Here is a 24706-nt window from a genome sequence, read left to right as displayed (position 1 = left end):
TGTGTCTGTGAGCAATGAATTTATTATTTACTTTGGGACTTGTACTATGGTTCAGTTTAATCTACCACCTGAGCAATTGTTGATATGCATAGGTGTGTATAGAGTGATTGTGTATACTTATAATGTCAATAATGTAGGCAAATTATAGAGATCATTTGAATATCCAGTATAATGTTTATAATACAAAATGCTGCAAGATCTGATTAAAATTTCAGAGTCTGAAACTTTATCTTAAATGGCATGTTAACATATTTCTGTTGGATTGACATATGTGAATATTGTTATTGGTATACAATATATAATAAAAAATATACTTTTTTTCAAAATTGGCCACAACTAATTTACATGACAATAAGCATTTCAAATACTGCTGTTGTTCTCTTATGCATGACACTTGACACTCATTCACTTTGCCTGTGTAGCTGTATAATATGACTGTGTTGGAGAGGTCAGAGGTCACAGAAGCACAGAACATAAGCCACACATGTGTCAGTCAGCTCTGGGGCAGGTATGGGCTTGCCAGCACCAAGTGTGACCGAGTGATGGATGGACTACTTTAATTACCTCCGCCAAGGTGGTTATGTTTTTGCCGGCGTTTGTCTGTTTGTTTGTTTGTTTGTCTGTTAGCAACATAACTCAAAAGGTTATGGACCGATTTTGATGAAATTTTCAGGATTTGTTGGAAATGTGAAAAGGAAGAACTGATTTCATTTTGGGGCTGATCCGGAAGAAATCCTGGATTCTGGATCACTTTGAAATTTTAGTTAACATTGTGGTAAATGGGGCCAAAAATTTTGTTTCTCAATATCTCGGTTAATTATTGACCAAACCCCATGAAATTTGACTCAGGGATGGACAATGGGATCCTCTTTCAGATTCCAAAGGCTGATCCGGATCTGATCCAGAAGACTGATTTTATCGCAATTTATATGAAAAATGGGGGTAGTCCTTGGCGGAGGTCTGCGCTCTCTGACTGCTTTTCTAGTTAGAAATAATTTACAGAGGTGAGTAGTTACATTTACTCAAGTAAGTCTACTTATATGAGTTGTTTTTTTAATAAAACTGTACTTCCCTGAGTAAATTTCAGACACCAAACGTTTACTTCTGAGTAAAGGTTTTTGCTATACTCATGGGACAACAGAGTATGTTGACAATATTAACTCATTAGAACATTTGTTTCTTACACCACAACCTTTTACTTTATCCTTTGAAAATACCACATTTGTACAGTTTTTTCTATTGCACTTCAGATTATGAATCATGTTATGTCCAGACTTTAGTAGTTTTCCATAATACTTTTTTCTCTTACTTCATTTCTTGGACCAATAATTTAAATTCTACGTGAGTAATGTTTTGTAATGTCTTTTTTTATTTTTTTTTTCAAATTAAGTTAGTATTACTTGAGTACAATTTGGGGCTGCTCTATTACCTCTGATTATCGAGGACATGCATTAATAACAAATTATGAAAAATGCTAAATCATTTGCCGAGAGAGAATCTACTGCAAACTGAGACTGGGCAGGCTTGACTTTCTTCCCCAGACCACATGAATGAATGTTGAAATACTGTCTGGCTCTGGTACATTAAAAATTACTCAGCCGTGTCCTGACCTTTGCATTCATGAGTAGAAGTTTAACTTGGATCTAGATTTCATGTCAACATCATCTTTAGGAAATGAAGACACCGATACTGTACAGTCAATTATACCATAAATACCTTATACAATGGTCCCATATAATTCTGAAGTAGACCACTGTACAAGCAGTTTTGGAAGGTACTAAATGTAATTTTAGGTATCTGTACTTTTCTTAAGTAAATTTGAAAATGCATACTTTTTACATTTACTTACGTACATTTGAGAGAAGGTATGTGTACTTTCTACGCCACAACATTTTCAACATTTTTTAACTGAACTGAAAAGTAAAAGTATTATTTATTATTTACTGAGAAGTAAAACAGCTCGGGGAAAAAACAAAACATTGATTTCATTGTTTCTGAAGCACAGAACAAATTCGAATTCATTTAAAAAAATAAAATAAGAAAAAGAATAAATAAAGTTTTTTTTTTTTTTGTTCCCGTATCTGTACCTTTACTTAAGTAACAAAACTGAGTACTTCTTCCACCACTGTGAATAAATTCATTGTGGATGCTGAACTCAAACGATTAGACTAAACATTCCTGTCATAGTTAACTTAGTTGCTTCTTTTAGCTACTCATCTTAAAGTCATGCATTCTTGGCACAGAACATGCAGCATTTCCTGAGAAAACTGAAAAAGATAACATGGTTTCCTGTCAAGTTACATATAGAGCCAAGTATCTTTTACAAAGGAAGCCACAGAGATAGCTTATTTTTGGAGCGGCCAAAATACATTTCGCAATTTTCCCTTACTTCCTTGTTCCAGGCGCGGCTTGGAGATACCAGGGTACCAGCGGTGTCAAGCGTACAATTATAATCACAACTTCCGAGGACAAAATAAACCTACTTTTAAGTTAATAATTTTATCATCTAACACGAACGAATTCTCAAGTGAAACACATAATCTAATTTCATTTGATGCCTTACAAACAAGCCAGAAATTATTTTTCTTCAATGTCTTAAGTGTGGTGAGGTGTAGGCTAATAAAGTTATTAAAGTTTAAAGATTTTCCAATCTACATTATGAATAAGTAAGGCTTATAGTCTACATAAATACACATATTATACAAAGTTATTTGTAGAGGCAGGATTGTTTAGCTAATTTTTAGCTAATCTATATGAACATACTAGTGTTTTATTGTGAAATCTCACACAACAATATCCGTTTGCGCAGATAAATTGCAATTGCCAAGTCTGGCGCTGGAGTGTCGTACCAGTGCGTAATCTGTGCCAGTGGAGTCTTTCAGCGCGGTTCAGGTGAGTCCATAGATTTATGTAAAATGTTTGAGATGAGATTATCATAGAGAAAAAATAGTCTATGGGCCATGTTAGTGTCATATATGGGACGCTTGCTTTTGTTTTTGCTATAAATTCTGTTTAAGTTGTAGATTGTTAGCCTATGTTTTAACAGGTTTTACCATTCATGAATGACTATGGCCAACGCATTATTCCTGCGCAGTAGATATGTCAAACGTTGTACGCGGATGTGTTGTTTTTTTCTTCGGACAAAACTAACTTGCTGTTCTAAATATCTCCATTTACACACCGTAGGCAACATTTTGTGTTTATTCAAGGCTTCCTCATTCTCAGGACGTGAACATTTCCATAGTCACCCCACGGGCTTCAACAGGTCCTGTCCTGCCCGCTGACTTTATCTCACCCTCAATAACTTATTTCCATCATAAGCTTTTAAGCCATCTGCGCTCTCACTTACACACTGTGGTAGTAGCAGACTTACATGCTGTCAGTTGTTTAAAGATACACTATGTAACTTAAAGGTGCACTTTGTCTGCTACACCATGGACATTTTATTGCCCTCCCAAGAATGTTCCACAGAATGACATTAAACGTGTCTATGTTGCATTTTTCAATTGCATGTGTTTTTATTACTTAAAAATGCATACATTCTGAGATCTACATTGAGTGGGATTGCCTCCCCACAAATCTGACCTACAGCTTTTCCCAGTGACGTCATCTGCTCGTCTCCAAGGCGTTAGTTAAGTTTGTAGTCATACTAAGGAACATTGCAGGCAAAGCTGTAACATCGTATGGCGACAAGCAGGTTGCGCAGTTTCTACCAGAAAAGTTACACAGTGTTCTTTTTATTCCCATTCTCACGTGCTCAATCTCTAATACCAGTGTTCTCAAAAATGGGAAGCAAAAACAGAATTCAATGGTGACATCAAGGTAAGAATTTAGTTTTGCAGCTGAACTCCTACTTTGATAGCTTTGTTTTGTTATAACAATACTTTGACTTGCATTGGTACTGTAGCATTGATCCTACATTTTTCTTATTTTTCCTCCACAGAGCTCCTGCTGATTTTCCATAATGTTTTCATTGAGGGCCGTTTCTTGTAGGTAACATTAACACACCATCTATTGACTGGCTTGGAGATGATCAAGTGGACTGCCTTACTATGGATAATACTATGGATATCACAGAATACACGGGGACAGTACCAGTGTCCCAATCCTATACCCCAGCAGGTAGATTTCAACATAATCTACCAAAACCTCACTTACTACCAAGCAGAAAAACCTATTCAAAATATAGTCGTAAACACAGAAGAAAAAGAAATATACATTGGATCTCAGAATATCATTGAAGGTATTGATACTGACATGCAGAAAATTTGGGAAGTGAAGACAGGTCCTATTGGTAGTCCAGACTGTCAAACTTGTAATTTGTGTGGCATTGAAATTGACCCCTCAGACCCAGTTGACACCGATAATGAAGTTTTGCTCATTGACCCTGCTGGATATCTGCTCCCCTATTTGTATATTTGTGGGAGCACTCAACATGGGATATGTTACTTTATTGACTACTCACAACCACTGGACCAACCTATGTGTCTTTACAAACAAGCGCGAGACCAGCAATTCAACTGCCCAGATTGTGTTGCTAGCCCGCTTGGTACGACAGTGACTATTGTAGAACAAGCGGCCACCTCGTATTTCTTTGTGGCAAATACGGTTGATAACAAAGTGACGGAAAAGTACCCAAGAAGGTCCATATCTATACTCAGACCACTTTCTACTCAGGATGGATTCGAGCTGGTTATGAGTGGTTTAACAGTGCGTCCCGATCTCAGACAATCATACAAAATTAATTACATTTACAGCTTTGCCACAGAGGATTATGTCTACTTTCTGTCATTGCAAAGAGAGGATCCTTCAAAAAGAAACTCACCTTTTAGAACTCACCTTGGACGCTTATCTGTTGCGATTCATGAGGTGTGGATGTACAGAGAAGTGGTGCTTGAATGTCTTTATGTGCCCAAACGGAAGAAGAGAGAGACTACTGCAAGTAATGTGGTATACAATGGACTACAGGCTGCCTACTATGGACGTGTAGGAGATGAACTGGCAAAACAGTTGGGTTTGGATGTTGGCGAAAAGGTGCTCTATGGGGTGTTCTCTCCAGTCAGTGAAACAGGACACATCGGTAAAGCATCAATGCTGTGTGTGTTTTCAATGAAACAAGCGAACCAGGCCATAGACGAGGGAGTAGAGTCGTGCTGCTCTGCGGGCACTGAGCAGCTGTCCAGAGGGCTGTGTCACTTCCAGATGTGTGAAAACTGCCCACATGAGGTGAGTTCATTCATATATTCATCTTTGTTTAAGATTTGTAGAGCAGGCAGAGCAAGTGCGGTTTTATATGGGTAGTGATATATTCCTGAATAAAATATCAACAGTAAACGATAATGAAATGATATGCTACTGAACGAATAGAAGCAGAAGCAAGATTACCCGCCAAAAAACTATTTTAAATGTACTATATCATCCAAATATGAGTTGACTTTGTATTTAGTAGTTAGTTTACACATCAATAACAAGCCAGAGATGTCGATTATTCAAACCTCTACAGCTCAAATATTATGGCTGTACAGGGAAACACCAAAATGTGCCCGACTAGTGCAAAGAAAAAGGGCCCACAAAAAATGTTTATGCCCCAAAATTATTGTTCCCTCTTTGAACAATAAGGAAGTTGATACATTATTATTTTTATTATTATTAAGAAGAAGAAGAATTGTGACAGGCCTAAATATGGGCAAGGACTTGTTATTTTAGGACAGTTGCCCACCATTCACTTCACTGACTAGTTGCTATGTTTTGCAATAACAATTTCCGTCATTGGTCACAAACATGATTATACAGGGCTAGTTTGGACTTCACTCTTTTTGTTGAAATTTTGAGTCCTCTGCTCATGATGGAAATTCATAATGAGTCATTGCTCTCACCATTTGTAAATTGTGGTAATGATACTTTTGTAGTATCACCGGCAAAAAAGGATTTTGCTCCAGGTGTGCATGAGTGTTCAAAGACTTACGCCAGGGAGGGGCTGGTGACTCAGAGCACTGACCTGCGTTTAAAACAGCATTTCACATAAGACTTATAGTAGTACTCTAGTTTAAAAAAGTTAGTCAATTCATAACCACAGGGGTAATAAACCAAAACCTGATTCAGCAGACTACCCATCAAAGCACTGTGAATAGATTTAGCATTAATATACAGATCAAATAATAATGAGGTGAGGTTTATTCCTTGAACTGCATAGACTGTACATAGTCCTTTGAGCTCTCACAGGCAACACACCTAAAGGAATGTGTGCTAGCAAACACCACTCATAAATCCTACTGATAAAAAACAAGGAATTTAAACCAGGGCAGTGTTAACATTGAGTGTGCAATAAAAGTATATGAGAGCAGGAAGCATGTAGAAGAAATCCTGTACTCAGTAATTTTATTGATTTAAGTTTTAAAGTTTCATTTTCTTTAGAGGTGGGTAGAGCCGCGTATAAAAAAAAAAAAAAAGTAAAGTAAAAAGTAGTTGTCCAAGAAATTACTTAAGAGTTGTATGGTATTTTAAACTATGTCACAAGTAAGAGGACATCAAAATAAAAAAAAAAAAATAGTTAATGTAATTGGAAGGACAAAAAAAATGCATAAAAAAGGACCAACAACAAGGGTATAAAAACATAGTACAAAATTAGATTAGTTTTAGTCAAGTTTTAGTCCTGAATTATAATCCTGCTATTGTGTCCTTTGGCAAGACATTTCCCATCCTTGCTTGTATGATGTGTACCAATAAGATGGTCATAAGTACTCTAGACTTAAAGGTGCTTTGTGTAACTTTTCTGGTAGAGGGTTCATCAAATGTTTTTCTCCATAGAGATGTTATTGCTTTGTATGGAATGTTCCACAGTATGGTATTAAACCTTTTTATCTTCATGGAGACCAAAGCAGACCAAGTTACATTTCGGATGTGTTGAGAGGCAGCTATAAAAGCTGAGCTTTAAAACCACCTGTAATTTAATAAATGAAAGGTAGAGCTATTTAATGCCATACTGTGGAACATTCAGAGCAGAGACATAACCACAGAAACAATGTGATGGACTCCCAACCAAAAAGTTACATCGTGCATCTTTAAACTGGCAGCCATGAATGAACAATGCACCAAATCATACAGCAGCTGTAAATAACTTATGTAGTAGTATTCATGGGTTTCAGCTTCCTCTTATATGCAACATTTTGAGACATTGTTCCCATTCAAAATACTTAATATTTTGCTGTGCATTGTAAATAGTAATGCAACGATCCAAAATCCCATGGACTGAGCTGTCTTAGATTCAGTTTCATTTTTAATTAAATAAAAAAAAAATTGGAAAGCACTAATAAAACAAACATTGCACTAGTACTTTTAAGTTGTCTTTACTGTAGTGTAAATTATGTGTTACTTTAACTCTATGAGTGACTGAAAGATCAAATGGAGATTCGTATAGAACAGGGGCATGCTCACACAGGACCCCTCGTTACTGTGCTCTGGAATGTTTACCTTTTACTTTACACGTCCTGTTTAACATTGTATCAACATTATAAGTGTGGTGAGTCATGTCATTTCCCAGATATCTAGTCTATAAGGAAATCATTTGCTACCAAATTAAAGGTGCACTATGTAACTTTTCTGGTGAAGTGTCCACTATCTGCTCATCTCCATGGAAATGTTATTCTATGGAATTAAACTAATGTATTTAGTTATAGCTGTTGTTTTTATTGCTAAGAATATGCCTTGCACTCTTACTGTGAGCAGTTGCCCCTCCACAGATATGACATTTACATTGGCCTGGGGCAGCAGCTGCTTGTATTCATACAGGTAAAGTTTAATGCCATACTGTGCAATATTCTAGGCAAAGCATTGGCATCTTAATAGAGACAAGCACATTGCAGACTCTCTAGCAGAAAAGTGCACCTTTAGGAATGGTTTTAATGTACAGTTCATTTTGGGTTTATACTGCTTTACATTATCATCCACCCACATGTTAGAATCTTAATTTTTAAAACATCTATGTTATTTATATACCTGCACCATCAAGGGTAAAAATGACAAACAATTACAAAAGAAGTTTGTGAAGCCCATCGTGAATTATATAAATGATAAACACTAGTTGAGTCATCACTCCAAAACATACACTCACTTCATAGGATTTACTGAATAGAGAGAGACTAGTTTAGCAGCATTGCTCTATGGAGATGCGACTAAATGTAAACCTATTGAAGCCATAGTGACTGTAGTTTTATAGCCTTGTTCACAGCGTGTTGACATGACCAGAGGCCCACTCTTCCGTTGTAAATGAATTACAATCCTTAGGCTATGTTAAGTGGGAACATCTTGCCAACACATGTATCTGCTGCAATACAATCTTGAAAAGTAAAATTTAAGAATACATAATGCTTTTTCTAGTAATTATTAATAGATACTTTGACATACATACTAAAAACAATATTATTACTTTTGTTCTTTCATGAGGTCATTATATTATATTTTAATTATTTATTGTAAACTACTAAATTTATCTAAAACGGTTTAATAATAGAAAAGGGACCACTGACTTGATGGTATTTCACCCAAGCAAACAGTGGACTTTCATAGTGGTTTTATTTCTCAAAAATTACTATGCAATTTTTCTTCATAATCAAAGTTTAGTATAGGGAACTGGGCAGGGACAGAGGGTAGGAGAAAGCATCAGGATAAAATTCAGAGCATAAAATCAGAGCTAGAATGCAGGACAATTACTCAGTGCAGGAATGAATCAAAATAGAACCTTTGAGTATACTAATAAAAACAGTAAAGGCATGGTAACATAGGTAAAAGCACATGAAAGTTAACTTTCATGTCCCCGTTAAATTGAAGTTTTCTTTTTTCTTCAGAACTCTAATAATACCTGCACTACAATGCCGACTATGGTGTCCAAGCCATTTTACAGACTGGATGTGTTTAACAATGAGATGAGGAACGTCCTGTTCACTTCAGTTCTGATCACCACACATGAACACCTTACTCTGGGACACTTTGGGACATCTGATGGAAGAATATTGCAGGTGAGAAGAACAAACTTTTACCTCATCTACTTTTATATCATTGTCAAAAAATCTAACTCAGATACTAAAACTACCTGATAATGAAAACTAGATAACATCAGATTTCCTGAATACGTTTAGAACTGACTGAATCAGAACTAGTATAAGACCACATAGTAGCATTAAAAAACAAAATTACAATATATTTTATCCATTATATTCTACCAGTTACTAGTTGTTTACTATAATTGTGGAATCAGTATCGACTACCAAGTCTCTTCCTTGATATGAATGGTCACTTTTGAAATTTCAGTATTGTGACAACACTACTCCTTTTAAATACTTTAACTAATAAATACTACTACTTTTAAAACAATATGCTATATACACAGGAGATTTTAACTTTATCTGCCATGGTGGTAATAAAGGCTTTTAATAATTTTGTGCTTTTTGAGTGCCTCGGTCTTTTCAGCTTTGTATTTGACAATGTTCCTGCCCCCTAAACTTATACAGGAGACATGATTTGTTTTACAAAACTGCATTCCCTATTGTTCAAATAACCAGAGTAAATCTGAAATATCCAATAAGTAAAAAATCCACTTTACACTGTCTGCCTGTCCAAAAAGAGTCATTAACCAGATTAACCTGTACACTTTTGCAATTGGGACTGCGGAATTTTTGCACTGTCATTTCTGTTAGAAAACTGAACCAGGAGGAAAATCTACTGATGTAATAGCCTAGTCATTCATTAATGTTATCACTATTCTAACTCACTTTTAATTATAAGGAAAACTTGATTCCTGATGCCACTATCGCAATAACAATAAAATTTTTCTTTTTTTTTAGACTGGAATGTAATTTTCAAGACAGAGTAATAGTAGTAGTAATATTAGTTTCTTCATTATTATCACATGGTTTTGTACTAGTTTTGTTATAGATCAATAGCATTCTAAAACTTTTCACAAAAGGTCAGATTTTGTCCAATTTATGTAATTTGGTTCAGTTGTGATAGTGCAGACACTGTGATGCAGCTTCTCTTTGTATTCCAGATTATTCTGACATTGACCAGTCCCACAGTTTATGCAAACTTTTCTCTGGGAGGTACTCAAGTCTCAAGAACTGCAGCCGTGTCAGAGAACTCCCTTCTGTTTGTGGTCGGAAACAAGGTACTTTTCTCCTCTTCTTTTATCTGCAGAGTTCAAAGGCAAAAGCTATTACAGTCTGCTGCTTCTTTCCATGCTAGAGCTGACCATTTTGATGCTAGACGGTGACAAGATACAATAATTCAGAGTTACAGTTATTGTGATGAAAAACATAAACATTTTACAATTATTCAAAATTATTGACCAAACAGTGAAATCTTAAGTTTCTTTCATTCCTGCTGATTAATACACAAAAGCAGTGTATGTTTAGGTTTTATTTTTTTGGATTATAGATTGAATTAAAATTATGTTATTTAGCTTCTTATGGTTATATTGTGACTTGAATCATTATGATCTTCATTTAACCAAGTAATGTTGGCCCTCTGAATCCCTATTTGATATTAGTGCAAACTTTGAATACCTCATAAAGTTTTAGACATTATCACAACTAAGTCATCTATTGTGCTTAGAGCACGTGAACTATATGAACAAATTACTGATTGCTGAAGCTAATATATTTTTTGTAATTGGCATGATGATAATGACAGCTTTTCTTTTAACCTTTGTCAGAAATCCGTAACTAATATCCCTGAATTTCTTTTTCATCATATTGTTTTTCAGTTGTTCAAGGTCCCTTCCACTGGACCTGGCTGTTCTCACTTTGTCACTTGTGCAAAGTGTCTGACTGCTCCTGTCTTTATGAACTGTGGCTGGTGCTCAAGTGTCTGTTCTCGACAACATGAGTGTAGCACACAGTGGAGCCAAGACTCCTGCCCACCCATCATCACAGAGGTGGGATGTTATCCTAAATCAGCTTTTTGTGTGTTTCTAAACTTGTTAAAAATATTCTGTGAACAACCATTCTTGAGTTGTGTTTTGTTTACTTTATGCATGTTTGAGTTATCGTGCATATTTAGTTCGTCTCCTCAAGAGCACAAAGTGATACCTGATAATTGATAATAACTGTAAGGTTGAAACGCTAAATGCCATACTGTGCAACATTAATAAAACACAGAGTGTGGTTGATTTGCCAATGTTATCTAAAAGATGTGTGTACAGCAGTAGAGTTTGATGCACACTGTAGATTACAAGTCTTAACAAGTTTTTTCCTTAATAAATAAAACACCCTTGACAGTAAGAGCATGGTAGGTAAGTTGTCATACAGTGTAACATTACCAGCAACACAATTAGACCAGCATGCGAAGGCCTGGCAGACCCGTTACCATTACGTTATGAGTCAGTTACACCTGTGAAATACTAAACCAGCCATGTTCTTGTTTATTTGCAGTTTTATCCAAAAGTGGCTCCTGCTGGTGGAGAGACCGAATTGATTTTGTGTGGATGGGACTTTCTGACTCAGCCTCCTCTGAGCATCACTGACAAAACCCACATAGTCACTGTGGGGACAGGCAGCCCCTGCACCCCTCTGCCCCTACAGAGCAGTAGTACTAAGTAAGTACAATAAAATTACACTGAAGACGGTTGCGTGGTTTTGAATAAGTAATCTTGGTTGGTAGAGATTTGAGTTCATTTTTGACTCATTTGCATGATCCTCGCTTTTAGATATTGTTAACAGTTGTTGACATTAAACTTAGGGTGAACATGTTTGACCACTAGTCTTAGCATTGACTAACATCCATGACATTTTTTGTATTTATTTAAACTTTTCAAGCCCTTTTATACATGTCTTCCAAGAAATAACTTGTCTTATTCAGGTGAATATATTTTTACAGTGCATGTGGTAAAGTTACCAAATTCTGGATTACTACTTATATTTTGTTTTGATTGTAAACACTTGGATAACCTTAAATGTCCATAGACGCTTTTGTTTTGTTTTATTTTTTTCTCAACCTTAAACAAGCTAACCCACGCCTTCACAATCGTCACTTCCTTGCCTTGACTCATTCATGTCCTTTTGGTCCCTAAAACAGACTGGTATGCAAGATCCACAAACACAGTCCTACGGATAATGTAAACATAACTCTACAAGTGCATGAGACGCCAGGGCCAAGCCGATTCTCAATACAAGGCCAAACTCAAATGTCGGGCTTTTCCTTTGTGGTAAGAGCAACAAAAACACAATTACATTACATTATGTATATGTCTAGTCTACTTCTTGAACTGTCTATCTCTGTCTATTCTTGAATCTGCACTCCTACAGTTTTAAAAAGGATAACAATCACAACAGAACCTGGGTTGCTACTACTTGACACTGCATATGGATGACACATAGAAATTTTTACACACTCCATGTCTCATGCTCAGAACCTCCTGAATTCATTCACTGAGCTGCAGGGGCTGCACTAGCACTGAATAATGATTAACTGCAGGGGCTGGGGTTTAGGTAGTGAGGATTCAGATTAGAAAGTCCTAAGTGAAATTTAGGCTCATTGTGCTTTCTGATAGGATCATTGTTTCGAGATCAAAAACAACAAATGAAGAATAAGAATAAATCAAAATTACACTTGTAACACTACACTTTTATCAAAACAGGTGCCAACTTTAACAGAAGTAACACCAGACTATGGGCCCATGTTTGGAGGGACATTGGTTACACTAACTGGCAGCTATTTGAACTGTGGGAACAAGCAGCAAGTTTTTATTGGAGACAAGCCATGTGACATTAAAAGGTAAATAGAATAAATCTGTTATTTAGTATTTTTCATATACATTTTTTATATTTATTTACAGTCATTTATTGTTTGTATATGTATATTATTATTTATTTTATTCATTTTTTTACAACCTTTATTACAATTTATTTATTTGTTTTTCAGTGTGAGGGATGAAACCGACTCTACATCTTTGATCGTGTGCCAAACAGCATCTGCGTCTGCTGTAGGAAAAGTCCCTGTCAAAGTGCTCATTGATAATTTCAAAATGCACAGCTCTACACAGTTTGACTACAGAGTCAATCCAACTATAACCTCCATCCAACCTCGGTGCAGTTTTAAAAGGTATTATTTATTATCTCTTGTTACAAGTGTATTACGAAGCATTCCAATATTGTTTTTAAATAGAATTGAAACAACTGAATTTAAATCAATTGTAAGATGATCATTTCTATAATATTAATGTGTCTTTACCAGTGGCTCCAAACTGTGGATCACAGGCTATAACCTGACCTCTGCACACAAAACTGTCATTCAGTACGACTCCCTCAAACCTACTGGGCAAAAATCTTTTCCTCTTCAACAAGTAAGTTCTTCGTGCTGCCCTGGGATAGACTGACAGAAGTAAGGCTGCCAAACACCACCAATGACACAGATACACACCACGTTCACACTATGCAAGGTCTTGCCTAATGACACAACAAAAGTATTCACTAGAATCACTGCTGCCTCACTGTTGCCCCTGATATTACAGGCAGCCACCTAAGTACTAACTTATCTTTAAATTGAAATATTGACCTTTCTTTCACAATAGGCCACCTCATTGCTCTGCCTCTGCACATGTGTTTTCAGGTTTGCAGTGGTCCAGTGAATGCCTCTCATATGGAGTGCAGGGCTCCGGCGTTTCCTGAGGAATTAGTGCAGGAAAAGTCTAACTCAGGTCATCTGTCGATTCACATGGATGGGAAAAATGAGCTGTGGAGTGGACCATTCGACTATCATCCCGACGCCAAAGTCATCCCCTTTGAGTACGATGACCACGTGTTAAAGCTAAGGCCAGATGATACAGAGGTTTCACTGCATGTATGTATCACACTTGAGCTGCATTAAATATTGACATAAATCTGACAGCTACAGCTACTTTCACTAACCACATCTTAAAGATGCACTATGCAACTTTTCTTTTGGGTGTCAACCACCTGCTTGCTCCACATGCTATAGCTTTGCCCGGAATCCCAGTGTATAGCACTAAACTTATCTATATTGCATTTATCCAAGAGTATTTAAAAAGCAGACTGGATATATACAGAAATACCAGCTGCTTGTCTCCATGGAGATTATTAGGTTACTGTAAATGCTGTGGAACATCCCAGGTTATCTTCATGTTTGTTGAGACAAGCAGTTGGCGGACCTTACACCAGTAAATGTTACAGAATTTGTTATAGAATTTGATTATGATTGTAGGTTAATGTGAAACTGATTAAACTGATTAAAATGTAAATCGAGGTATTTTTTCATTTCCAGTTAAACTGGTTCTAGTAAATGGCATTAACCATTGCAGCCTCCCAAAACAAGTCAAAGCCTGCACTTGGGAAAAGAATATCATCACTAATTACATAGGGAATGATATCAGATAATGAATGTGCCACTTTTCATTCATCTGTATTAGTTCTACATTTCTGAACTCACGTAATCTTAGTTTTTTTTTAAATTAGCATGACAAGTCTGTTGTTGTGTTGTATTATCAAATATTTATTTTTGCATTTGCAGCATCACAACCTCAACACCTGTATGAAGATTGCCATGACAATTGGAGGAGTGAGCTGTAACGTTCAGGTTCTGTTCAATGAGCTCAACTGCAGAATCCCTAAAGGAGTCGACATTCCAGCTGAAGGGCTGCCAGTCCAAGTGAGAGTACATCAAAACAACAAAACATTAAAAATCTGAAGCGATACTACCCTGAAATATTGCAATGTTATTGAAATTAAATAGAATTGGACATTAAAAGTCGCTCAAAAATGGTCAGCATTGGTACATTTACATGGGCAGGAAAAATCTGAGAACTAATAAACCGATAAACTTTATGGTGGAGGATATGCCACTAGCTTGGTTCCATGGAAATGTGACTGCTTTGTCTGCAATGTTCCACTGTATGGCATTAGACATATCTAGCTTCCATTTTATTCAACTACTGTTGAATAAATGCATTATTGTGAGCAGGCTTGCCTACACTTGTAGTGGCATCACCTGCTTCTAATAATAATAATAATTCATTTTATTTAACACCGCCTTCCATGATGCTTTAGGACATTTTACAAATGCTTAAAAAGACAAAAAATGCAAGAGGTAACACATAAAATCAACAATACAGACTGCTTGTCTCTATAGAGCTAATAGTTAAGTTTAATGCCATACTGTGAAACATTACAAACAAACCATCACATCTTTACAGGGACTTTACAGGTGGCGGACCCCCACAAGAAAAGTAGTGTTTCTTTATTACCTTGTTATTTTATGCAATAGGCTATTTAACCCACTGTCTGCTAATTAGAACGTTTTAAACAGTACCTTAACTCTTCTATGTATATACCTATTATTTTATTCATAATAGTTTATTTATTTAAACTACAACCCATTAAACCTGTTTTACTGATGCAGGTAATTGTGAATGGAGAAGTCCATAATGTGGGGACTGTGCTTATCAATAAACGGGACAAAAGCACAATGATCGCTGGAGTGGTTCTGGGGATAATCGCTGCTTTAGTCATAGGAGCTGGCCTTGCATTAGCTGTCATGATCCATTTGAAAAAGAAGAAGAGAGGTAAGGTTATACTTACTGTGTAATTCACATGTTTTATGTGTTATGTGATATTTTCTGATTAGTTTGTATTTGTGTAATTCCAGCTAATATTGAGAATCGCTTGTCCACAATGATTTCTCGGAGCCGGATGGGCAGCAATTATGATTTCTCCCCAACAGGTGACTACAGACGAGGTAGACGTTTCTGTATGTTATCATCCTTTGATAACACTAACAATTCATGGATTAACTTATTACTAATCATTCAAACATCACCCTTAATACACTAAACTCAGTCTATTTTAGATGCAAGTTTATTGCATCTGCCATCCATGGGTTTCAGAGTGATGATGGATTAGTACCTTTAATGCCATAGAAATTAACATTTCAAAACAAAATATGCAAAAACAATGTTCACTGGGTCATATGGACAGTAAAAAGAAAAAATGTCAAGTGACTATTTCAAAATATATTTTGGTCATCAACATGTCATGTCGCCTGTGAACAGGAAGCTATAAACTCATGATTATATCAAGAATTGAGAATTGAGAATTGAGCAACTATTTCCACTTTCATCATATAATTTTGGATGTTTTTGTTATAATTCTTGTTAGGAATTTGGTGTATTTTGTATTAACAGCATGCCCCCTTGTGTCTCTTCCTTCCTGTGCTGCAGTAGATCTGGCCAGTCAGACATCAGGCTCAGGTATGGCATTTCAGGGTTTATTGTATGCTGCCAGCTATGACCACCTGGCAGTACCTCTGATGCGGGACATCTCTATGGTCAGTGTGAGCGCCGAGATGCTGGAGGAGGTCAAAGATGTGCTCATCCCTGCAGAGATGCTCAGAGTGGAGACCGACCAGATTATTGGCAAAGGTTTGTCGTCATATACTTTGTATATAATAATACATGGAAAAGTGTATATAATAATATCTGGAAAAGTGTGCTACGTAAACTTTCCGGTGTGAGGTGTGCTACTTTATTGTTTCCAAGGAAATGGTATTGGTTTGCTGGAATGTTCTACAGTTTGGCAATAAAATATAAAAATTTTTTATTGCACAACAGTCCCTTGAAAAAGTTGTATTTTGAGCGGCACTAACCTGGTGGCATCGCCTACTTGTTTTCATAGATATATAGGTTCAATACCATACTGTGGAAGGTTCTCAACAAAGTAATGACATCTCCATATAGACAGGTGGTGGACCCTTCGCCAGACTGTCAAAGATATTTAAAAGACACAGAGAGGGAAGAGAGCATCTGCTATTTTGTCAGAAATAACTTTTCAAATGCTTATCAGTATTCTAATGTACAGAGGTATTTTGCATATTATTGAATGTACTGACAATATTAGCATAAACCTGACAAATACAAACTCAGTACCTCATGCCTACCTAATGCACACAATCTTCTGTTTTTGAAATGCAGGACACTTCGGCACAGTCTATCATGGGTACTTGATTGACAGCAACAAACAGGAGACCCACTGTGCTGTTAAATCACTCAACAGTAAGTATCCAAGTTATCAAAACTTATTTCTTCTTATTTATTTATTCGTAAAGGGGCAGCTGTAAATATGTAAAGATGGCCAGCATGGCTAATTTCTCTATTCAGGCCCTCAGCAGGTTGATGTCAAATCTACAGGACAGAGAAAAGTACAGCAACAATAACACAAATGTACATACCAGCTGCATACTCACTATACATCTAATTAATTTCAGATAGTTCATTTGAAATTTGAAATCAAGAGTTAAACCAACGACCCCTCAATATCATAAAAAATTTAATTTTGTTACACATGGTGACATATTTGACCATTGCTCAACCACTTTAGAAAATGCTGCCAGTGTTGAAAGCTTTCGTATATGAGCAGGCACAGTATTCCATGTTTGACCTGTTCGATAAGCAAAAGAGAGCTACCCAAAACTATATTATACGCTATAGTCAAACCAGTTTATAGAAAGTTATCTATTGTTTGAATAGGAATTTCAGATCCCAGAGAAGTGGACCAATTCCTACGGGAGGGAATAATAATGAAAGCCTTCCATCACCCAAACATCCTCTCTCTACTGGGCATCATGCTGCCTAAAGAAGGGCTTCCCCTGGTGGTGCTGCCGTATATGAAACACGGAGATGTGCGTCACTTCATCCGGTCAGAGAAAAGGGTGAGGATTGTGCTACGTAACGATGACTATACAGTTTTACAGATAACACTGTGGAAATCCCATAACTACTCATTTTGCTCTACAGAACCCCACAGTGAAAGATCTGATAGGGTTTGGGCTACAGGTGGCTAAAGGAATGGAGTATTTGGCCCAAAAAAAGTTTGTTCACAGAGACCTGGCGGCACGAAACTGCATGTAAGTCAATCAGTCAATCAATCAATAGGTATTACTTTTATTTATATAACCATTTACAACAATCATGTAACTAACCTTCCAATTAAATAAAATGTTTGCAATAATCAGACAGTTGCTATATTTATTAAACTAAACTACCCCTGTCTTATGCATGGTTAAAAGTTTTACAAGTGGCATCCATTACAGAAAAAAAATAATGTAGCTGCAATCCAAAAATAGTTTTCACTAAAACATAATAATTGGAATGATTGGTAAAATGTAATTAATAATTGTAATTGTAATTAATAAATCTATTTATGCCCAATGTCCAAATCTCCAGGCTGGATGAAACTTTCACAGTGAAAGTAGCAGACTTTGGAATGGCAAGAGACATCTATGACAAAGAGTACTACAGTATACAGGATCACAAGAGGGTCAAGCTACCAGTGAAGTGGATGGCCATTGAAAGCCTCCAGACACAGAAGTTTACCACCAAATCAGACGTGGTGAGTGTACCTTTTTCTTATGTCATCTCATCCATTATTCCATCTAAAATGCAGGGACAATTTATTCGCAAGGAAGGCATTTTCCTAGTAGTTTAAACATTCAATAAAACAAAGGTGTTTTTATTTATTTTTATTTGTGTAATCACACTATTGTGTAGTTTAAACATGTTTTGGCTCTTGTTTACATTATGGTTGCTATAACAGGTATGGATTACCTCTACGTATGTCATATCTGCTGTCCATGTCCACAGGAAGTGAAATTATAAATGTAATCAAATTTGTCAAAATATATGCAAAATTAGTTGTAATGTCTTAAATATTATTATGTGAATAATTTTTTAGAGAAATTATTTGTCTAATCTGTCATATGGGTTTTAAATGCAGCTTTGTAGCAACATATGTTTTTGTGTTGCAGTGGTCATATGGTATCCTGATGTGGGAGCTGCTGACCCGAGGTGCCAGCCCATATCCAGACGTGGACCCCTATGACATCACTCGTTACTTGTTAAAGGGACGCAGGCTTCCTCAGCCTCAGTTCTGCCCTGATGCATTGTAAGAATATTACACTTTTTTTTTTTAGCAATTTCCCTTCTTGAGTGTGTGCCTAGTGACTGTGTAATAGAAATGATTGCTATCTCTTGATTTCATTGGGATGGGAGGTAGGACTGTGCAATCGTTTCCAACAGATAAAGAGAAAATCTAACCAGGCCAGTATAGCCTCTTTTTCTCAAAAATGAGGTGAAACTAGTCTGGTTTGGCATGTAGTTTCAGAAGAATTGCAGTGGATACTAACTAAAATAATTAAAATGTTGTAAGCTTCTTCTAGTTTATATTTTTTGAATGAGGAGAATATGAAACCAGATTTTACATTATTTTTGTATTTTTAAATGAGAGCCTAAATTGTTTCTTCGAGAGAGAAAATTTATTTTACTTTGGTTAGTTAGACTGCAGCAGCAGAATTGTTATGGCCAAACCCTTTTATCAAATAAATATAATATTAACTTAACTTATATAGTGCATTTGGATACTCAAAGTCATAACAAAACAAGAATGATGAAGATAACCCAAGAAATAACAAGCAGTTTTTTTTTATTTATTTATTTATTTTTTTTATCAAATATTATAAGTTTAGTCCCAAGTTCCTGATAAAGAGTTTTAGAGGGTGGGGCTGCTGCAGTTAAGCCTCAGTTTCTGTGGTCTCTAAAATATTTTCATTTTGAAATCCATCTTTTTTTATTCCAGATACATCCTGATGTTGATGTGCTGGGACCCTGAGCCAGACCACAGGCCCTCCTTCCACAGCCTGGTGTCAGAGGTTCAGCAGATCCTGTCCTGCCTGCAGGGGGAGCACTACATCAATCTGAAAGTTACATACATCAATCTGGATGAGCCCAGACCGTACCCGCCCGTGACCGACTCCGCTGACGAACTGGAGGAGGACTCTGACAGGGACTCAGACAGAAATGGTCCAAGTGAGGACTGAAGACTATAGCTCCATTTAAAGCTACATTATGCCTCTGGTGGAGCTTTCGAAAAATTTGTTTTTAGTCTGGAATTTGCCACAGGTTGCCATAAAACATAAAACTGTCTCCAAGGTAACAAACAAATGAGGCAAGCTGGTATTTTTTGGCAATAACACCTGTAATTGAATAAATGCACGATGGATGGAAGTATGCTACCATACTGTGGAACATTCAAAGCAAAAATGTCCATTAGGCTTTGCAAGTGGCAGACCCTCCACCAGAGAGGTTTCCTGGTGCTCTTTTAATTTAAATGGTGACAGTTAAATTGTTGTGGTGTGATCAGATATACATCAGAATAATGCACCTTAGCACTAAAAGATCAGGTTTTTCTGTGGGGGTTTATTTTTTTGAATCTTGAATCTGAAAACAACCAATGGTACAAGGACCTTAATGCTATTATGTGCCAAAAACACTATGAGACTATTTTCTCCAGAGAAATCACTTTGTAGTGTTTAAAAAGTGTAAAAATGGACAAAATGAATGTATTGTGTATCAAATGTGTGTAAATAGAAAAATCTAGATATTACCTAAGTTAACTATTATAACAAACCTGTGAAGACTTCCTTAGACTTACAGGCAAAGTTAAGAGTCAAAGGGATGGACTTCTTTTTGAAATACTTTTCTTCCACATCTTATAATTTATGAAGAAGGTTTATTTAATGAAATTTAACTGTCATCAGGTCCCTAGGTTAAGCTCACTGCCACATGTCATGCTTGATGATGTAATGACTGTTGGCTCAAAGATCAATTTTGAAATTGAGGTTTTATTGTTACACAAAATGGAACTTTACAGTCTTGTGTAACTTAATAATCGTGAACTCTTAAAGAGCAGCTGTTATAAATCATAAAGAACTTCACTTGGCACATTGTAGGCCTTGCAGGGCTATCATTGGAAACCTTTCAGTTCAGTCAGTTTAGTCATAATGTCTGAACTTTTATGTATATATATATTTTTAAAGGTATAGCATAATATATTTTCATATTTTTCAGGGGGGGATGTGGGTTGAAGAATAACTGGACTCAAACAACTGTTGATCTTATATAAACCAAAGCTCATGGTCCACCACTAGAGGGTGTCCTCACTGCAGCATCAGCACTGAGGTCTGCTGCAGTGAGGCTGGGCTCCACAAACAGGTGTTACACAAACACTGTAATAATTTCAACGAGTGAAATTCAGCATTCCCCTGCTGCAATAGTCATTCATTCATGATTCCATTTTAATGAAATCATATGAAACCTAACGTTGCAAATGCACTGATTTTTTTGTTTTTGTTTTCTATAAAGGACTTTTACACGGTACTGTGTATGACTTAAAGGGAAAGGTTATGTGTGTGTTATTTTAATGTATGGCAGTTTCATTGTAATGTAGTTTAGGACTTCAACAGAATGCTGTATTTGATTAATCAAAAAAAAAAAAAAAAAAAAAAAGCAAATGCTGCATTAATGAGATAAGATGTACAGTTTATGTAATAAATAAGGTTTTTATGTTCTTTATGTGAAATGAAAAGTTCTGTCTTTGAAACTGGGCCCAGTGCACTTGCCCTGCCTAACCCCCATAGTTACAGGTTTCAAGGAGCAGATTATTAAACGCATTGTATATGACTGCTCACAAACTGAACAGAATAACACACATATTGTTATCTTCTGTAGAAACATACAGTATGCAGTTACAAGGTTTAGATCCAGTTACATAATAGTTAGGTTCCATTTCAGTGTATAATTGACAATCCTATGTCATTTTTATATCCATTTTAAATTTGCATTTGGCAAATTTGGATTTAATATGCAGTTCATGAAAATAAAGCCCTTCAGTTTATCAGTTCAGTGAAAAGGAATATTTCTGTCATTGACCATTGCCAGTCTTAGTTTTAATTGTTTTGTGGAGTAAAATCACTTAACAAATAGCACCGGGCATTTCAATCAAATTTTAAAGTTCATTATGTATAACTAAATAGTTTGCCTGTGCAGTAACATAGGCACGATGAGGTGTGATTGAATAATCATGAATACATGAACAAGCCACCTCAGTCCAAACTCTCATTTACAAGTTTTACCCATTGATTCTCATTATACAGAAAATATTTTCAGTTCTCTACTCTTTCCCTCAAATCACATCATGCAGTAAGTCCAGAGTCAGGAGGGAAGTGCGCTCCTGGAGTCGAGAAGTCTGGTCTAATATTCCTTTTGTTGTCCTCCTAGTGTATACTATGTTTATGAATATTTTAGATTTCTATTATACTATGAGCTCTCTGAAGAAGTCCTCAGGAGCAATATATGAACGAACAATTCTCATACAGCAGCTGTTGCGTGAGCCATGACGAACTGGACAATAGCAAAAATAGATTTCTGCAGTGCAATGTCCCAGAGTCTCTTTTACTTAATGTACTGAGTGAAATGTACTGGAGTTCCTGGATGCTTCACCGTAAATGTAATATGTAATAAACTGTAGGCCAAATTATTGTTCAGAGCTAAGGAAACATGTTAAAATTCAACATTGCCCCGAGTGTCTACATATACTGGTGTATGAGTGTGTGTGAATGGGTGATGTAAAGTGCTTGGAGTGCCTTGAAGATAGAAAAGTACATTTAGGATTTAACATTCCTGACAAGCAGGTATCGAACTCTTAACCAGAAAAGTTATAGTACATGTCTTATGTTCAGGGGAAACAGTGGCTTAGGGATTAGAGTGGTGGTCCAAATGCTTTATCATTATTATTATTATTATTTTTATAGATTGTTTTAAAGATTGTTGACTGTGTACGATTGAACTGAAGGTTTTGCATGACTAAAAATTAAAAAAAAAAAAAAATTACTGTAGTGGGATAACAACATGATAAATGTAAAAATGTTTATAAATGTTGTGACAGCTGAAAAACAAAGCGTGTATTTGTAATGAGAGGGTATAAGTCAGTGCACTGTCAGTTAGCCTGTGTGCCTGGTCGGAGTCGGACAGTGGATTTGTGCAGTGCAGCAGCAGCTCATGTGAAAGTGCCTGGAGCAGTGAGCGCTGCCCTGGGCTCAGTGTGGGCCGCTCCAACCTCATCCTCTCTCCTCACTCAAACCTCCGTCGTGTCTCTACTGGTTTAAAGTTACAGAAAATATATACACGTGATTGTTAGAAATACATTGTTGGCTATAATTCTGTTTGGCGCTGGCAGAATAACCAATGGCTATTTAGTCTTTTTTTTTTTTTTTTTTTTTTAAAGCTACGATCTGTAATTAGACTGACCTACCCGCCCCTCTTGTATTCTCAAATGTCACCACTAGATGCTACATTACTGTAGTTGGATAGTATGTTAGCTTTGAACGAACAGAAGGAAACTAGAGGAATGTACTATGCAGTATGGCATGGCTTTCATTTATTCAATTACTGGTATATGTTTTTAAAAAAAAACAAAAAAAAACATGCATTCTTACTGTAACTCACCTCTTCACAGATCAGACCTAACGGTCTGGTGGTTTATTATTGTGAAATATTCCTGGCAATGCAAACATCTCCATGGAGACAAGCAGGTGACAGGCCCTCAACCAAAAAGTTATGTAGTGCATCTTTAAAAATGTTCAAAATAAATTCAAATATAAGTTTGTTCCTATTTAATTAAAGAAAACTTGTACCAACTTTTGAACACTGATCTGGGCATTTATCTTACTAATTTTGTGAGGTGCCTGTAAATTCCCTACTGTTTCAGTCTGAGTAGAATGATGAAGAAGTGATGAAATGCTGTCACTGAGGATACATGTGATAATAGTCACTTGCAAAGCCTATAACTTATCATTGCTGCAATATTAGAAGCAGAATTTGACCATTCATTTCCTGTTCCTATTTATGTAACAGTCTTCATTCTTAAAACTCTCTCCTCCACCTCCAAACATGGCATCAGTGTTGGTGTTTGTCTGTAGCTGTAGTCTTCCCTACAGTATACTGTGAAAGTCTGCAGTCTCCATCCTTGAGCCTGTGTCCCATGACACAACAGGGTCAAGGATGACTCCCAACAACCATCAGAATGAAAAAAAGAATAATGAGTAGATTCATTTGTGAAACATATGGGGTTCAAATTATATAGAATTTAGCACAAAACTATTTGTTGTCTGCTCTGGGCACATATAGGATCATAATGGAGATACACAGAATTCGATTCTGTGAAAATCAATGCACTGTAATACACCTAATCTAAATCTGCTCCTAATTTGTCCTCAGTTTATGTAACATGTTCTTTCATTCTTAAAAGTCTTCCCAACATGTGTTCAGTGTTTACTTCCTGACTGCAGCGCGCTTATATTGTGAATGTGATCTGCCTGTATCCTTGAGCCTGTATTTATCAGAGTGGATGAATAGAAGTCAGTGGCTGAGCGTGCTTGGAAGCAGTGTGTCGTGTCTCTGGGAGCGCGGCGGAGGAGCTGGGGGTCGCAGATGGACACAAGTGTTGTGTTTGTTCCTGTGTCAGTGAATATCTCCACAGATGGGAGAATTATTACATTCAAAGGCGAAACACTCAAATCTGCAGAGCAATGAAAAACGCTTTAGAGGAAGGCCATGGCGCACACACAGCTACTGTACTTGTTAAGATTTTTTTCTCTCACCATCTTGTTGTGAAAGAGCCAAGCAGTTTTGTGGAACCAAAATGCATACTAAATGACTGTAACACATCTTTCTCATGCACATGTACTGAACATAGGCACATTTGTTACATAATAAGCAACTACAAGTAACTTTTAAATGCTATACGTTATATCTGATCATATTCACCTGCACATTTATTACATAACAATGGACTTATTAACATTATTATTAAAC

At 36.4% G+C, this 24706-nt stretch overlaps 1 protein-coding gene across 4 annotated transcripts; it reads left to right on the top strand.

Annotated features, from left to right (window-relative positions):
• Positions 1 to 906: 906 nt before the first annotated feature.
• mst1ra (macrophage stimulating 1 receptor a) lies at positions 907 to 21419 on the top strand. 4 transcript variants are annotated; one of them, XM_055160436.1, is made up of 22 exons: positions 907 to 1004; positions 2810 to 2892; positions 3944 to 5226; positions 8844 to 9014; positions 10043 to 10159; positions 10757 to 10927; positions 11424 to 11587; positions 12067 to 12196; positions 12629 to 12765; positions 12913 to 13092; positions 13225 to 13333; positions 13600 to 13830; positions 14518 to 14655; positions 15406 to 15568; positions 15652 to 15726; positions 16226 to 16423; positions 16973 to 17053; positions 17528 to 17709; positions 17795 to 17904; positions 18224 to 18389; positions 18805 to 18941; positions 19632 to 21419. In XM_055160436.1, the coding sequence occupies exons 3-22, from the start codon at positions 4030 to 4032 to the stop codon at positions 19870 to 19872; spliced, it is 4098 nt and encodes a 1365-aa protein (XP_055016411.1). In that variant the 5' UTR covers positions 907 to 1004; positions 2810 to 2892; positions 3944 to 4029; the 3' UTR covers positions 19873 to 21419. The 4 variants fall into 4 exon arrangements, with proteins under 4 accessions (XP_055016411.1, XP_020789741.2, XP_020789740.2 ...); XM_020934082.2 differs by having other exon boundaries at positions 908 to 1004; positions 16223 to 16423; XM_020934081.2 differs by having other exon boundaries at positions 908 to 1004; positions 15652 to 15741.
• The last annotated feature ends 3287 nt before the right edge of the window (positions 21420 to 24706 follow it).

The sequence above is a fragment of the Boleophthalmus pectinirostris genome, unplaced genomic scaffold (assembly GCF_026225935.1).
Source record: "Boleophthalmus pectinirostris isolate CB_2022bp ecotype Guang Dong unplaced genomic scaffold, ASM2622593v1 HiC_scaffold_3, whole genome shotgun sequence".
Taxonomy (NCBI): Eukaryota; Metazoa; Chordata; class Actinopteri; order Gobiiformes; family Gobiidae; genus Boleophthalmus; species Boleophthalmus pectinirostris.
The sequence above is the reverse complement of the archived record's forward strand: the minus strand, read 5'-3'. Positions and strand labels throughout refer to the sequence as shown.

Coding starts and splice junctions, on each gene's coding strand:
- mst1ra (XM_020934080.2), top strand. CDS start 4,030: ATGATCAAGTGGACTGCCTTACTATGGATAATACTATGGATATCACAG. Junction 9,015..10,042: donor CTGATGGAAGAATATTGCAG/GTGAGAAGAACA, acceptor TTTGTATTCCAG/ATTATTCTGACATTGACCAG. Junction 18,390..18,804: donor TTACCACCAAATCAGACGTG/GTGAGTGTACCT, acceptor TTTGTGTTGCAG/TGGTCATATGGTATCCTGAT.